A 13401-nucleotide genomic window follows, 5' to 3' on the forward strand; every position below is an offset into this window, starting at 1 on the left:
ACAGGACGAGTCAGAGGACTGCATCTGCTCAGCAACTTTCCGAAGAAAATGCCTCCCACTAGCGCTGACTACTAGCCTTCTATCTTTCACCGGGAACGTCATTCCTGGCTCCGGAACCTCACTTATTCTGGTGGCTCCCGTGGCCACCAGCACTGCTTCTCTAGTCTCCATCACTTCATGCTTCTCTCTCCTTCCTCCTGTTCCTCCTCTCAAAGCTAGGATAAATGCCTCTCTCTGGAGCCCAGAGAAATTTCTAGCGTCATCCCTGCTTCGATCACCTCGCTTCCCACCTTGGAACACTCCAACTGCTTACTTGTCTATAGGGCGAGAACTTTTTCTTCCTCCTTTTGCCCACTGTCCTACATACAGAGCAACTTCTCGATTTTGACATTGTAAAACCCAGGTTTTACAGACTCTTCCTATTTGGAGAAGAGGTTGGATTAGGAAACCTCTGGCGATCCTACAGAACAAGAGCTAATGCTGGGGGCGCTGGTTACTGAATAAGCTAGAGGTAAGCAGGGACTGTCTCTGGGGTTTGTGGTCTATGAGAGTTCAATCCTCACCTGAAGAGCCATACTAATAAGTGATGTATGCTCATCTTGAAGTAAGGCGATAGGGTCAGAGATGGAGAGAAGGGAAATGAACATTTAAGGAGTGCCTCACAAAGGGCTAGGCAGTTATATTCACAATTGTTATCTGTGACTCTGCTAAGTGGGCATCACTACCTCCTTTTTTCACATGACTTTTATCACTTGTCTCAGTGAGGCCAAGTACCTTGCCCAAAGGTGTATACCTAGTCAGGGGCAGAGCCAGTATTCACACTCTGGTTTTATTCCAAGACCATTCTCTTTCTTATGAACAGAAATGGGAAAATTCAAGATACTGAAAGAATGGAAGTGAAGCCAACAATCTTTTTCTCATCATGCTTTTTTCACTCTTCCCAGTATTCATCAGAGGTGAAGTTTCTTTCATAGGAAGTGTTTTAACAAAGGTAAAATAGTCACATGCCAAAGATGGGATACTGGCTTGGGTCAGAGGGGTGAACTTGACCTGTCTGGCAATTTCCAGTTCTAACTACCTTTGTGTGATTTCCCAGGTGCCCATCAGACTGTATATGTCCCGTTAGGGCATTTTTATATTCCAACAGTTGACACTGATCAAGCTCTGTTTATATGCTAGGCATGTTTTAAGTGCATTATTACGTTTAGCATTGCATTTAAGAATTAAGCCTCGGTAGTAAATAATGACTTGAGCTGATTGGGAATTTATGATCCTGTAAGACACCAGTGAAATGTTCAATGGAATAAAATATTCTTAATGCTGTACCTTTTCATTCTTTGCTTCAGTGTCCAGTTCAGCTATTTTAGCCCATTTTTGCCAAAAATTCGGGTCATCTAAGGAAATATCTGTTCTGTTTCCTGAAGCCACAAAGCTTGCCTGTGAAGAAGACAGGAGTCAATGAACTGTGCTCGAGCACAGCACAAAAAATCACGCCTGTGTTATTTTAATTGTACCAGACACTCGAATAGAGCCTCCAAAATGAATGCGAAAATCTCAAAGTTATTCTTTTTTAAATTTTACTTTAAAGACTGGGTGAGGAAATTACAGTTTCAACCTACAGGATCATTTTTTGGAACTTAAACACGGAAGCTGGAAGACGACCCCGGAAGACAATGGCAATGTATTACCAGATGTCTAGTTCCCTGTGAAAGGGTTAATTCTTAAAACTCCCCTAGATATGACTTTTCTTTCGGTTCACCAGTAATCAAATGTCTGCCATGAAAGGCACTGGGCTGGGCAGTATGAAGTGCGCAGAGGTAATCAACATCTATAAAGCACAAAATGTCCTACTGAAAATCTTCTACATAGTCACCAAACAGGAGATCTAACCAGACAGGTCGCAAAGCTCACAGAGCCTGTGGTCGGGGAAACCTGAGAGTGATCTGATAAGTGGTCCTATCAGCTGAATTTTAAATTCAGTGACCTGAAGGGCAGAGGAAAGAGGCGCCTAGACTAGAAGCTGGGAACCTTGAGTAAAATCTCTTTTCTCATGAAATGAACAAAACACTTGCTTGAATGTGGAGAATGGAGTGTTCACGGGACTGCTGATCAAGGAGTGCTCTACAAGGGAATCCAGGAGACCGCTCAAGCAAGTTTCAGAGCAGTCTTTGCCAACAGCGAATAGTGCAAACTGTAGACTGAGGGGTCTACCCTGCCTGGTGAAGATCAGCTCCCAAAGGCTGGGACTGCTGTTCTCTTTCTGTAGCTTCTGACTCATTACTGACACCCACTCTAAGAACCTGTACCTTCGGAGTGTCACAGAGAATAAATGTGCAGCCAGACAATCTCAATAGTTCGCGTTTAGAGAAACAGAAGCCTGGCTAATGAAGGCTGAAGAATGAACAATTTTCTTCTCACTGCCCCCCAACACGGACCCTGGAGAGGAGGTGCTATACCTTGGCAAAAGTGGACCCCTTCCCTTCAGACTGGATGGTGATGGTGTGGGTTCTCCTCTGCAGAATCTGGTCTATGTCCTCTTCGCAGAACTTGGAGCCTTCGTCTTCCTCATCCATTAAGGCTCCATAAGCACCTTTCCGGAGCAAATCCTCTACCTCCATTTTCGAAAGCTGCTGTACCTGGACAGGTCACCAAAAGCTACTCATAAAGTGGAAAATGCACATGAGAAAAACAGCCTCAAATCTGGCCATCATGATTCAGCACACAGTTCCTCCACCAACTCAACATGGCAGAAGGATAAAGACATGGACAACAAGATTTAGAAAATGAAAATCCAAATAAAGGCACTCAAGAGAACTACGGGGAGGGCAGGCAGACAGTCCTCTATAGGAGCTCTGGAATACAACCCAGCACATGACCCAAAGGCCCCTAGCATTCTTCATAACTTTGGTTATTATCAAATGTCACAAGCCATTAAAACTATGCACCACTAAAGAGGACATATTTAATGTTTATTTTATATTTTAGTTTGAGTCTGTATCTTTAAAAACCTCCAGATGTACCAAATGAGCTAAAGAATAATGATTTCTTCATTATTAAATAAATACATTTAGTATTGGAAATGACGTCATTTCTTAACTAAAGAAAGGATCCTGTGCCAAGTGTGATCTTCTCAATTGCTTGCTGAAAACAGGAAATGGGAGTTCAAAACACCCTTTCCTGGTTCTAATTAAGAATCTGGTTCTCTTTATATCAATCACAAGAGGGAATTCCATGACTTGCAGCACTGGTAACTTGAAGTATTATACTTAGCAACATATGCATAGCTAAGAGGATAAAGAACATCTGGACTAAAGACAACTCATTTAGAAGGTTTTAATTCCCAACCTTTGATGCCCTGAGCCCAGAGATTAAGGAGATATTCTGCTTTGTTTGCCTAAACTTTAATACAATTTAGGAATCTTAGCTATACTTTTATCCCCTCTACAGGGAGAAAAAGATATACTAACTGTCATATTTCAAGCTGCTAATCTAGTCATTCATTTATTCACTGACCATCATGCATTGAACATCTTTAATATGCCAAGTACTGTCAGGGGCCTTGGGGGATGCAGGTAACGTAGGGTCCCATACCCTTACGGAGCTCAAAGCCTGGAGTATGAGATAAAGCATGGGGACAATAGGTAATTTAGGGTTAGGAATGTTAAGATCTACTGACTTCTAGTGGGCACTGTTAGAAACTGTTTACTGAAATGTTACTGCATGTTGCCCGACATCCTACCATATAACTGTGTCTACAAGTTTCCTTTATCCATCTACGAAATGCAGAGACCTGCCCCTGAATTATTCTCTACTGCAGGGAATTACCCAACCAAGTTCTGTGGCATGACTCAATTTAGTAAAGTAAATCTTAAAATAGCCGCGGGAAGGAAAAACCCAGAGAGGCCCCAGTAGTGTGGCAAATGCTTAGGCCTCCAGGGCAGGGGTTGTGATACTCACTCCGTTGGTGCTGCCCTTGCGGTTGATGTCCTGGAGAACAGCCTTGTCCAGACCCAGCTTTAGGCTGGCCTTGTCGAACATCTCCCGCTCATAGGAGTTCCGAGTAATGAGGCGATACACCTTCACTGCTTTACTTTGGCCTATCCGGTGACATCGGGCCTGAGCCTGGGAAGGAAGGAGGGTCATATACATCATGTCACCAGATACAAAGGCAGCAGCCCAAGGAATAGGGAAATGCTTAAATTCCATACGGTGTGAGGGGCCAGGTCTCACGGTTATGAGTCATGGGACTGATTTAGGAACAGAATTCACCCCAATGTCAGCTGCCCCTTCAAGGCCCCTCATTTCATTGTCTATTATTTACTGAGTGACCACCATGTGCTGGGATAAAGAGATGAGAAGACCATGGCCTACACTACCCTCCCTAGCCTGTGATCTTAGCGAAGGCACTCCTTCTCAGGTCGCTGCCCTGCTCTTTTGGGAAATAACTCAGAGCTGGCAGCACCACTTTTTAATCTTTCCATTTTACTATAGAATATTTCACACATGGACCAAAGTAGAGAAAAGTATAATAGCCTCTTTATGGACAACCTTGTTTCATCTCTATCGTGACTCTACCCTCCAAGATTATGATGAAGCAAACCCTTGGCACCATAATGTTTCATCCTTACATGTTTCAACATGTATTTCTAAAGACTCTTGTAGAACATATTACTGTTGCCATACTTCAAAAAATGAATACTTAATACAATCTAGTCAGTGTTTCGATTTCCCTGCTAATCTCATATATATTTTCTAAAGTTCGCTTGTTTGGATCAAGATCCAAACAAGGCCCACTCATTGGTCGACATGCCTCAAGTCTCTTTTAATCTATAGATACTCCCTGACTTTGAGCTCCTTTGTCAAATGCAATTTATTTTCTGGCAGAGACCAGATATCCTATAGTTTCTCACAGTCTACATTTGGGCACCTGTATTCTGGCTGTGTCACTGAATAGGTCTCTCTGTTCCCTCTATTTCCTCTACTAGGAATTATATTTTGCTACTTAATCAGGCTAAGATTTCATTTTTGGCAAGCGTATTTCATAGGTGGTATTGAATTTCTATCAAGAGGTCCATGATGTCTGGCTGTCTTTCTTTTGAATTGATAATCATTGCCTAGAATGATTATTTCATTAGGGGTTACAATTCCCCTCACTAATTTTTTGGTTACCCTGATGTACACTTTATATAAAAGAGACAAGCTAAATGTTTAATCCTTTCTCTTTATTTAATCAGTTTCCAAAATAACACCCTCTAAAAGTGACCTACGAAGATTTTTATTATCAGATTTTTAAGGAACATGAAATTACACATTTAAATATGTTTCACTGCATTGCTCTTATTATTCTTATTGTTGCTCAAATATGGCCTGTGAGAATCTCTTCAAGTAGGCTCCTGAGTTCTTTTGACATGATCCATACATATATGGAAAGGAGGAAAATGAGAATAAACTCTGGTGTTATAACGGATTTGGAGGTACCCTGTGAGCTCACAGTTAGAGGTTGTGTGTGTGTGTGTCTGTGCGCGCATACATACACATACAGATAAAGGAACAGATATGGCAATGTCTGTATTTAAGTTTTTATGTTACATCAAAGACCAGTAGCCTCTGACAGCTCCCCTGCTTTCTGTTATAACATGTTTCATGATCCTATTGTTATGTTTCCTGCCCAAACCTGGATTCAGCCTTTTTTTCCAAGGAGTCCTAGTTCCTTTTACTGGGAACCAATAATTAGAGACAACAATCTAGATGTCCTGGGGATGCTCACTGCCACTAGGCTGATCCCTGAGTCTGGGCCCATTCAGTGGGCGAAACTAGAAGTGTTTGTGAGTGTACAGTAGATACAACCATAAGCGCAGGTAACACAGAACACATCATGAGATCATATCGATATTTAAAATTCAAATTTAGGACTATGAGATTTAACCACATTTCTGTATTTCTTTTTAACCATGTTTAAAAGCTCAGTTCTCAACCACAACAATATCATTACTCATTTGATTTATCCCACAATATATGCAAGTCTCAGAAAAAGAGTACCATTATAATCTCCCCAAAATATAATTACTGAAAACCATGTAAGCTTTTTGTTTTCTCCTGCTCGGAGTTATATCTCAGTAAATATGTTCAGTCAAATTATAGTGTTTTAAACACATACTTGCAGGTGGGTTTCTTTTTCACAGTGGTAAGATTAGCAATTTTGAAACTGCTTTCTGTGTAATCTAGGATTGAGCAAATAGATGCATATACTGAGGATAATAAGTCAGTGTTCTGACTATTAGAAAAGAAAGTTACAAATATGGAAAGAAGAAAAACTAGAATAACTCTGTGGTGTTAGAATGGATTTGGAGGTATCGGTATTCACTCATGATTAGGTGTGTGCATGCGTGTATGTGAAGTGCATAAATACAAACATAGAAATAGACATGGATGTGTGTAGTCCTGTTAGTTTATGTATACGCATGTTTATATACAGATACATGCATGTTATTATGTATATTTATATTCTGTGTATATATGTATTCTAGCTATGTTCACTGAGAGTGTCAAGAAACAAGGTCATCCCAGTGGCAAAGAATAAAACTAACTCTCAGATCTTGGTTTCTAAATACCATTCTCCATAAGACAGAACCAAGGCATGTTGGAGAAATGGTTAATTACAAGGCTGGGGTAGACAAAGTATAGGATGAGCCTGGAACATATTACTGTGCCAGGATGTAAGGAAGTACTCAAGGATGATGGAGACAGATCAAAGTAACGCTTGAAACTTGAGGAGGCTTCCACTGGCTAAGTCTAGGACTATTCGAACAACAAAATAAATAAAGATAGTGATGGACTATCACCCACCGAATAAAAAAAGAACCCATGAGTACATACTGACATAAACAAACAAATGGAAGAAAAGGGAAAACTCTTCCTTATAGTATAATGTAACCAAAAAATGTAGGGTGACAGAAAAATCACCACTTTGCAACCATCATAGTGATGAATGATTCAGGCAAAAATAATCAATGGAAACTAAAATCAGTGTGTGAAACTCTGATGAGGAACAGGACATTTACATAGTCTCTAAGTATCTCTCCAAAATCGTTTATTAATGTCAAAGGAAAAATATCAACTTTTAGTGGAAAAATATCTGAAATTATATCAAAATGACAATGTAAAAACTATTAAATATAGACATTTGAAGTACTTTTGCTCTTGGGATTCTGCTGTCCACTAGATATACAGCTTGATTCAACTGCTTCATTTTGCTTTAGAAGTTTAGGAATTAATTTTTCCCTTTATTAATTTAACCACAATGAAGGGTGTAGGAAAGAAAAAAATTAAAACCAGAACCTGTGGAAAATGATATTTTGAATTTTAAGACTAATGACTTAAAGAACACTATAGCCCTACATTATGTGCTGATAAATTTCCTTTCACAGAATACAGGTTAGCAATTCTGAAACTATTTACATGTATACTAGGACTGAACAAATGAGTAAATATATTGTGTTATGATAATGAGATCCAGGTGTCTAACAGCCAAGGGAAGGAGTTACAAATAGGAAGAAGGGAAAGCTAGAATGAATTCTGTGTTGTTGGACTGGAATCAGAAATTTCACTATGGATGGATAGATACAGAATAAATATAGATGTGCAGTATGAGTGTTTGTGTGTGTATGTACACGTACACGTACACACACATACACGCATACACTTCCTAGCTCTGTCTGCTCAGAGCCTAGAAGCAATATTTCAGCAACAATGGGCACACCTACTAGCCAAATCTTAGTTTCTAAATGCCAATCTTGAATAAAAGGAATCAAGGATCCTTGGAGAAAGTCAATTCCATGGCTATGGCAAGAAAAATGGAACATGAACCTGATCCTGTGGTGCTAGAGTATGAGAAAGTACTCAAAAACTGATGAGAGCATGTCGAAAGGACACAGGCCAACCTAAAGGACCTCCAAATGTCCAAACAGAAGAGCAAAATGAGAGCAATGAATTATAACCCGCAAAATAAAAATAAATATCTGAATCCACGCCGATATAAATAAATAAATGGGGTACAAAAGTCAACTGTTCTTTACAGCACAATTCCATTTAATAATTGTAGAAGAAATGAGTAAAACAGAAAATTACCATTAGCCAAACGCCATATTACTGAAGGCAAGAACCACTGATGGATGCTAAAATTAACAGGCAAAAGTATAATGAGAAATAGGATATTATCAGTCTCAAAATATCTCTTACCAAGACACTGATTAATTTTAAATGTAAAAATAGTTACTTTACAGTGGAGAAGCCTAACAGACACCACCTCAACCAAGTAATTAAGGTTAATATTGTAAGTGATAAGACGTAGTGACATCATGTACCCTGACAGGATACACTGTAAAGGCCATAACATCACTTCTATGACATTCTTGCCTAAAATGCATAACTTCAAAATCTGATCATGAGAAAACATCAAGCAAACACAAACTGAGAGACATTCTACAAAACAGCTGGTCAGTACCCTTCAAAAGTGTCAAGGTCATGAAAGATGAGACAAGAGCTGTTACAAATTAGAGTAGGCCAAGGAGTCATGACCTCTAAAGGAAATATGAGATCCTAGATTGGATCCTGGACCAGAAAAAGAACATTTGTAGGAAAATGAAAAAACATGAATAAAGTCCATAGACTAGAGTATTGTATTAATGATAATTTCCTAGTTTCAATAATTATAATATAGTTATATAAAATATTAACATGAAGGTAGGCTGGGTGAAGGGTCCTAGAACTCAGCACTTTTTTACAACATTTTTAAAGTTTGAAATAATTTCAGAATAAAATGTTTTTAAAAATTAATTTTGTTTCGTAATGCTATAAAATACTTAGGATGGTTCCAAAGTCAAACATACAAAAAGCCATACTTGGAAAAATGGGTTTCTACCCCTTTCCACTTCTGTCCTGTTCCCTCACTCCTCCTACAGTTAGCCATTTAAAAACGCAGTTTTGTGTATCATTCCATGGTGGAGCAGGGAGAGGAAGAGATAGGCAGATAAATGCAAGCATACTATACATACTTTTTCCACCTTATTTTTGTTTCTCACTCAACATTATATTCAGGAGATGACACCACAGCAATCTACAGAAATAGTTCTCATTCTTTAATCAAAGCTGAATGTACTATGGTTTAGTCAATCAATCTTCTATTGCTGGACAACTAAGTTGTTTAGTCTTTGGCTATTACAATTAGTTTCTGTATCTTTAGTGGTAGTAAATCTTTACTATTAGAAGAGTTGATGGACAACTCTGGTAAATAAAGGAAGGGGTCAAGGTAAGTAATATGGTTTATGGAACGTATAAAGCAGTAACGATATGTGGTCATAAATACTGACACTGATTTTCTTTTTTGACTCATCTAGTGTTGAGAGTAAATTAAGAGAGAATTTCTTCCTCACTAGCAGAACCCTGACTCTTGCAAAGGGCAGCAACATGTCCAACTGTGTCGAGACTCCCAGGGATGGCGAGCTCATACACTTCTGGACGAGATGTAGCAGAAGTCTACTGAGGATATCTGGAAAAGCTCTGCTCTCCGGAGAAAATCATCACGCCTTCCTTCCTTATTGTTGTTGCCAGGGGCTTGAGGGTTATCTATCTTGGAACCAAGAGGATGTGAACCACCCTCACTGAGGATGGTGGAGCAGAAAGACAGAAGGAAGCTGGGACTCTGACGACACTATGAAGCCACCTCACTCATCCTGGACTACTCATCCTGGACTACCCATCTCTGGACTTACTGTTAACTGAGAAAAACCAAATCTCTGTTCTGGGGCCACTGTCACAAGCAGCTAAATGATAAGAGGTGATAAATGCACGCTCTGCCAAGATGACTTACCTGAAAGATAACAAGATGAGTCCAATTTAAGAGACTTGTCATTTTACAGTCAAATCTTAAGCAGTTAATCATACATTCCTTATTTTCCTAATCAGAACTCACACACAAAAATGTGGCAGAGAGAGAAACATTCAGAAGTAGGGCAGCAAATGAGATGACGTCCAAATAAGATACATCAGAGTGAAGGTGTAAACACAGAACCTCTGGAGTAGGCCACAAGTAAGGGCCAGTGGTGCTACCCCACGCCCCCACCCCACCCTGGAAAAATCGAAGAGCTCTAACGCTCTCCTGCATGATTTGCAGGCTTACAGTTTGTTCTTTATTTTTTAATACACCGAGGAGAATAAAGGCCTACGAGAAACAAGTAGTAATGTTCAGGGAAAAAAAACAACAAAACAAAACAGGTACAGATCCCAGAGACTTCAAAGGGAAGAAACAGAGAGGGGTTTAGTTGCCCAAACAGTGAAAGATTTCAAATTGATTCTGGCCTCCAATTTACAATTGTCACTTTCAAGTCCAGAATTTGGCAAAACCTATACCATGTCTTTACAATCATGTGAGAATTAAACAGCTGGTATAAAGAACCAAGCATAGTGCTAATCCCTCTCTTGACCTTTATACTACTTTTTCAAATCATTAGCTCTATTTAAAAAGTACGTTTTCTTTAACAATTTAAAGTACTACTTGTTCCTCGAAAATCTGCATAATCAGAGAGGTTAAAAAATTACTGAACTCCCACCTGAACCCAAACACTTTAAGCATGCTAGTACAGCTTCTATGCTTAAATGTTTTATTTCAGCCCCAGCAATTTTACATTTCTCCTGGACCTCTAGAAGTCTGCGTCCAGGGATCACCTATTCATACAAAAGAGGAAATAGGGGCCCTTTAGGCAATAGCGATCAGGGAGCATTGGGAAGCAGCCCTCCCTTTTGAAGACCTATGTTTGGAATCTGAAATTTCCACCTCCAGATTTATCCCTTGGGAAAAGGTATCATCCCTTCTTAAATGTAAAAGTCTCTGGGAAATAGCAGAGATATGTGCCCATCACACTCTATTTCTACTCTGCGATTCAGTTTAATCACCTCAGACCAAAGTCTGTGTACCTTTGTCTCCCCAGGGCCTGGCCTGGTGCCTAAGGCTCAATAAGCGTGTCAGTAAGTCAGTCAAGAGCTGGCTGAGAACAGGAAGGAGAGAGGAGTTGATAGCATGGGAAAAGAAAAAGAATGCTTTTGGGCAGCAGAGAAAAGGAACACGGAGTGAGAAAGAAAGGACATTGAAAAGAGGCAGGAGAGTCCTCAAAAGAAGCTTGCTTCGCTTTCTGTGGGACTGATACTATACAGTAAGTGCCTGTCCCAACTGCTTAAGGGGTGCGACCTATGCTCATTCCCACTCGAGGTGGTCACTTTTTATTCCCTCTGTCTGGAACATTCTTCCTTTTGACCTCATAACTTAAAATCCTTCTCCACCATTTAGGTCTCTGCCCAGATGTCACCTTCCTAGAGAAGATTTCCTTGACCACTCTAATGCAGGTACCCAACCCCTATCAATCTTATCCTCTTATTCTGTTTCATTTCTTTGTGAGAAATACTGCTATCTGCAAATCTCATTTAATTTTCTTTGTTTACTGAACACAGTGCCTCACAAGCTGTTTTACAATGACTTCCTGTCCCCCTCCCCCAGTTTTAGCCAACTGTCACCAATTTAATAATTTAAAGAACTGGCTTTTCAACTAGTAGACTGCTTTCTTCAAATAAAGTGTTATTTGGAAACTCATTAAATAAAAAAGACAAAGCAGAATGACTCGGTGTGAGGTGGTGGCCAGGGAAGCAGCCCAGACACTACTCATCAGCTTGGCTCCCATTTCCTGCCTCCTTTCCCTGTGGTACCCGCTAGGTACCCCTTCAGTTTTGTTAAATAGCAGCCTTCAAACTTCTTCTACCAATCACCTGTATTATAAAAAAGGTTGAGGCACCCACTATTCTCACATTCTGAGTATTAGTAAATATCCCAAGATACAATATACACTTAGGATGAAATGCATTGTTAATGATAATGGATTTAAATCTATATTCCAAATGGTCTTCTTGACAAGTTAGAATCTTTTTGGCTGAGTTATTGTCCAATCTGGCTAGAATGTCATTGTTTTTACTTTCAAACAGGGCTGATGAAGAAATCTGAACCAGAAGTGTTAGCTCTACCATTTTCTTGTTTGTTTATGCTTGCTTTTTAAACATATTAACTCCAATAATCTCTGCAATAATCTTTTAAAGCCACCAATATTTGGTTTGGTTAAAACTAGAGAAATATAATCTGCAAATCCACTTAACTTGGCATATATAAATTAAGGAGAGAGCAAATGAACTAGTGAGGATGGCTCTGTCGCCCCAGCCACACCATGGAACTTTCCCGCCCCTTTGGGTTATCTCACTAACTGTATGTGACATATGACCATTTAACAAACGAGCTGAGTGCAAATGCCAGACTCATTCTATATATCACAAACCAGAGGATTAGTCAAGCTTATTAACTCTCCTTGTCTGATGACAATGATGACAATATAGTAGTTCTATATTTAGAGGCTCCCACTGTAAAATACCATTTGATTTAAAGTAAAAGTAAAGAAGCACTCTTTGATTAGTGGGTAGGACATTTACTTTTCATTCAGCTGTACAACCTGATGGAGGCCCTACGCCTGCCATCTGGCTGACACCACAGCATGGAGCATGTCGGGTGACACTCCATAGCCAAGCCAGGCCCTGTCATGATGTTCTTGGATTCAGGGGCAGCTAAGGCAACAGCAATCATCCTAATGGTTACCTGCAAGTCATTTTGTGGGTTCCAGTCTGAATCAAATATGATGCAGGTATCGGCAGCTGTGAGATTGATCCCCAGGCCTCCCGCTCTGGTGCACAGAAGAAAGACAAAGCGGTCTGAGTCTGGCTTACAGAACCGGTCGATGGCTGCCTGGCGCAGGTTTCCCCGTACTCGCCCATCAATTCGCTCATAGGTGTATCTGAGGGGACCCAAACGAACGAAAGCCCAGGCGTTAATCATGACTTCAATGGAGAACAGCAAACAACGCAGGAAGCTGTTGACTGATGGCCTTAAAACCCTCACTTCTAACTTTGGACCTCAAATGTCAGTAGTCTAGAAGAATTCCCCCTCCCCCCCACATATGCAGCAGGGCAGACACCTAAAACTGCATTGCAAAATGTCCCCATCTCTCAAAACAAACAAAACCCAAACCAAAACAAAAAACAAACCAAACTAAAGAGGACTAGAAAAATTGTAAACGTAAAAAATATCAATCCCCCAGCGCCCAAGCAACTTATCCTCAAGTTATTTCCCAGATTTTACTTGCACTGAATCTAATCATAAAGCCAGGAAAAGCAAATAAAAATCTCCACCGTCTACTTTCAGTAGTGCTCACAGCAAGGACTCAGAGCTCGAATCAGTCTCGAGATGCTTTCTGGTAAACTGAAAACTGGAAGACTATACCGATGGGCAGTTCTTTTATGTCTGGGCTGGTCATT

General features: G+C 40.1%; 1 protein-coding gene across 1 annotated transcript in view; it reads right to left on the reverse strand.

The window, feature by feature from the left end:
• The window catches only part of CHD6 (chromodomain helicase DNA binding protein 6), a 175004-nt gene that overhangs the window by 50216 nt on the left and 111387 nt on the right, over window positions 1-13401 (reverse strand). Inside the window, 4 exon segments of the mRNA XM_025039666.1 lie at window positions 1327-1437; window positions 2457-2636; window positions 3958-4122; window positions 12686-12881. Of these exon segments, the coding sequence (XP_024895434.1) occupies window positions 1327-1437; window positions 2457-2636; window positions 3958-4122; window positions 12686-12881 (652 nt within the window).

Source organism: Pteropus alecto, unplaced genomic scaffold (assembly GCF_000325575.1).
Source record: "Pteropus alecto unplaced genomic scaffold, ASM32557v1 scaffold45, whole genome shotgun sequence".
Classification (NCBI taxonomy): Eukaryota; Metazoa; Chordata; class Mammalia; order Chiroptera; family Pteropodidae; genus Pteropus; species Pteropus alecto.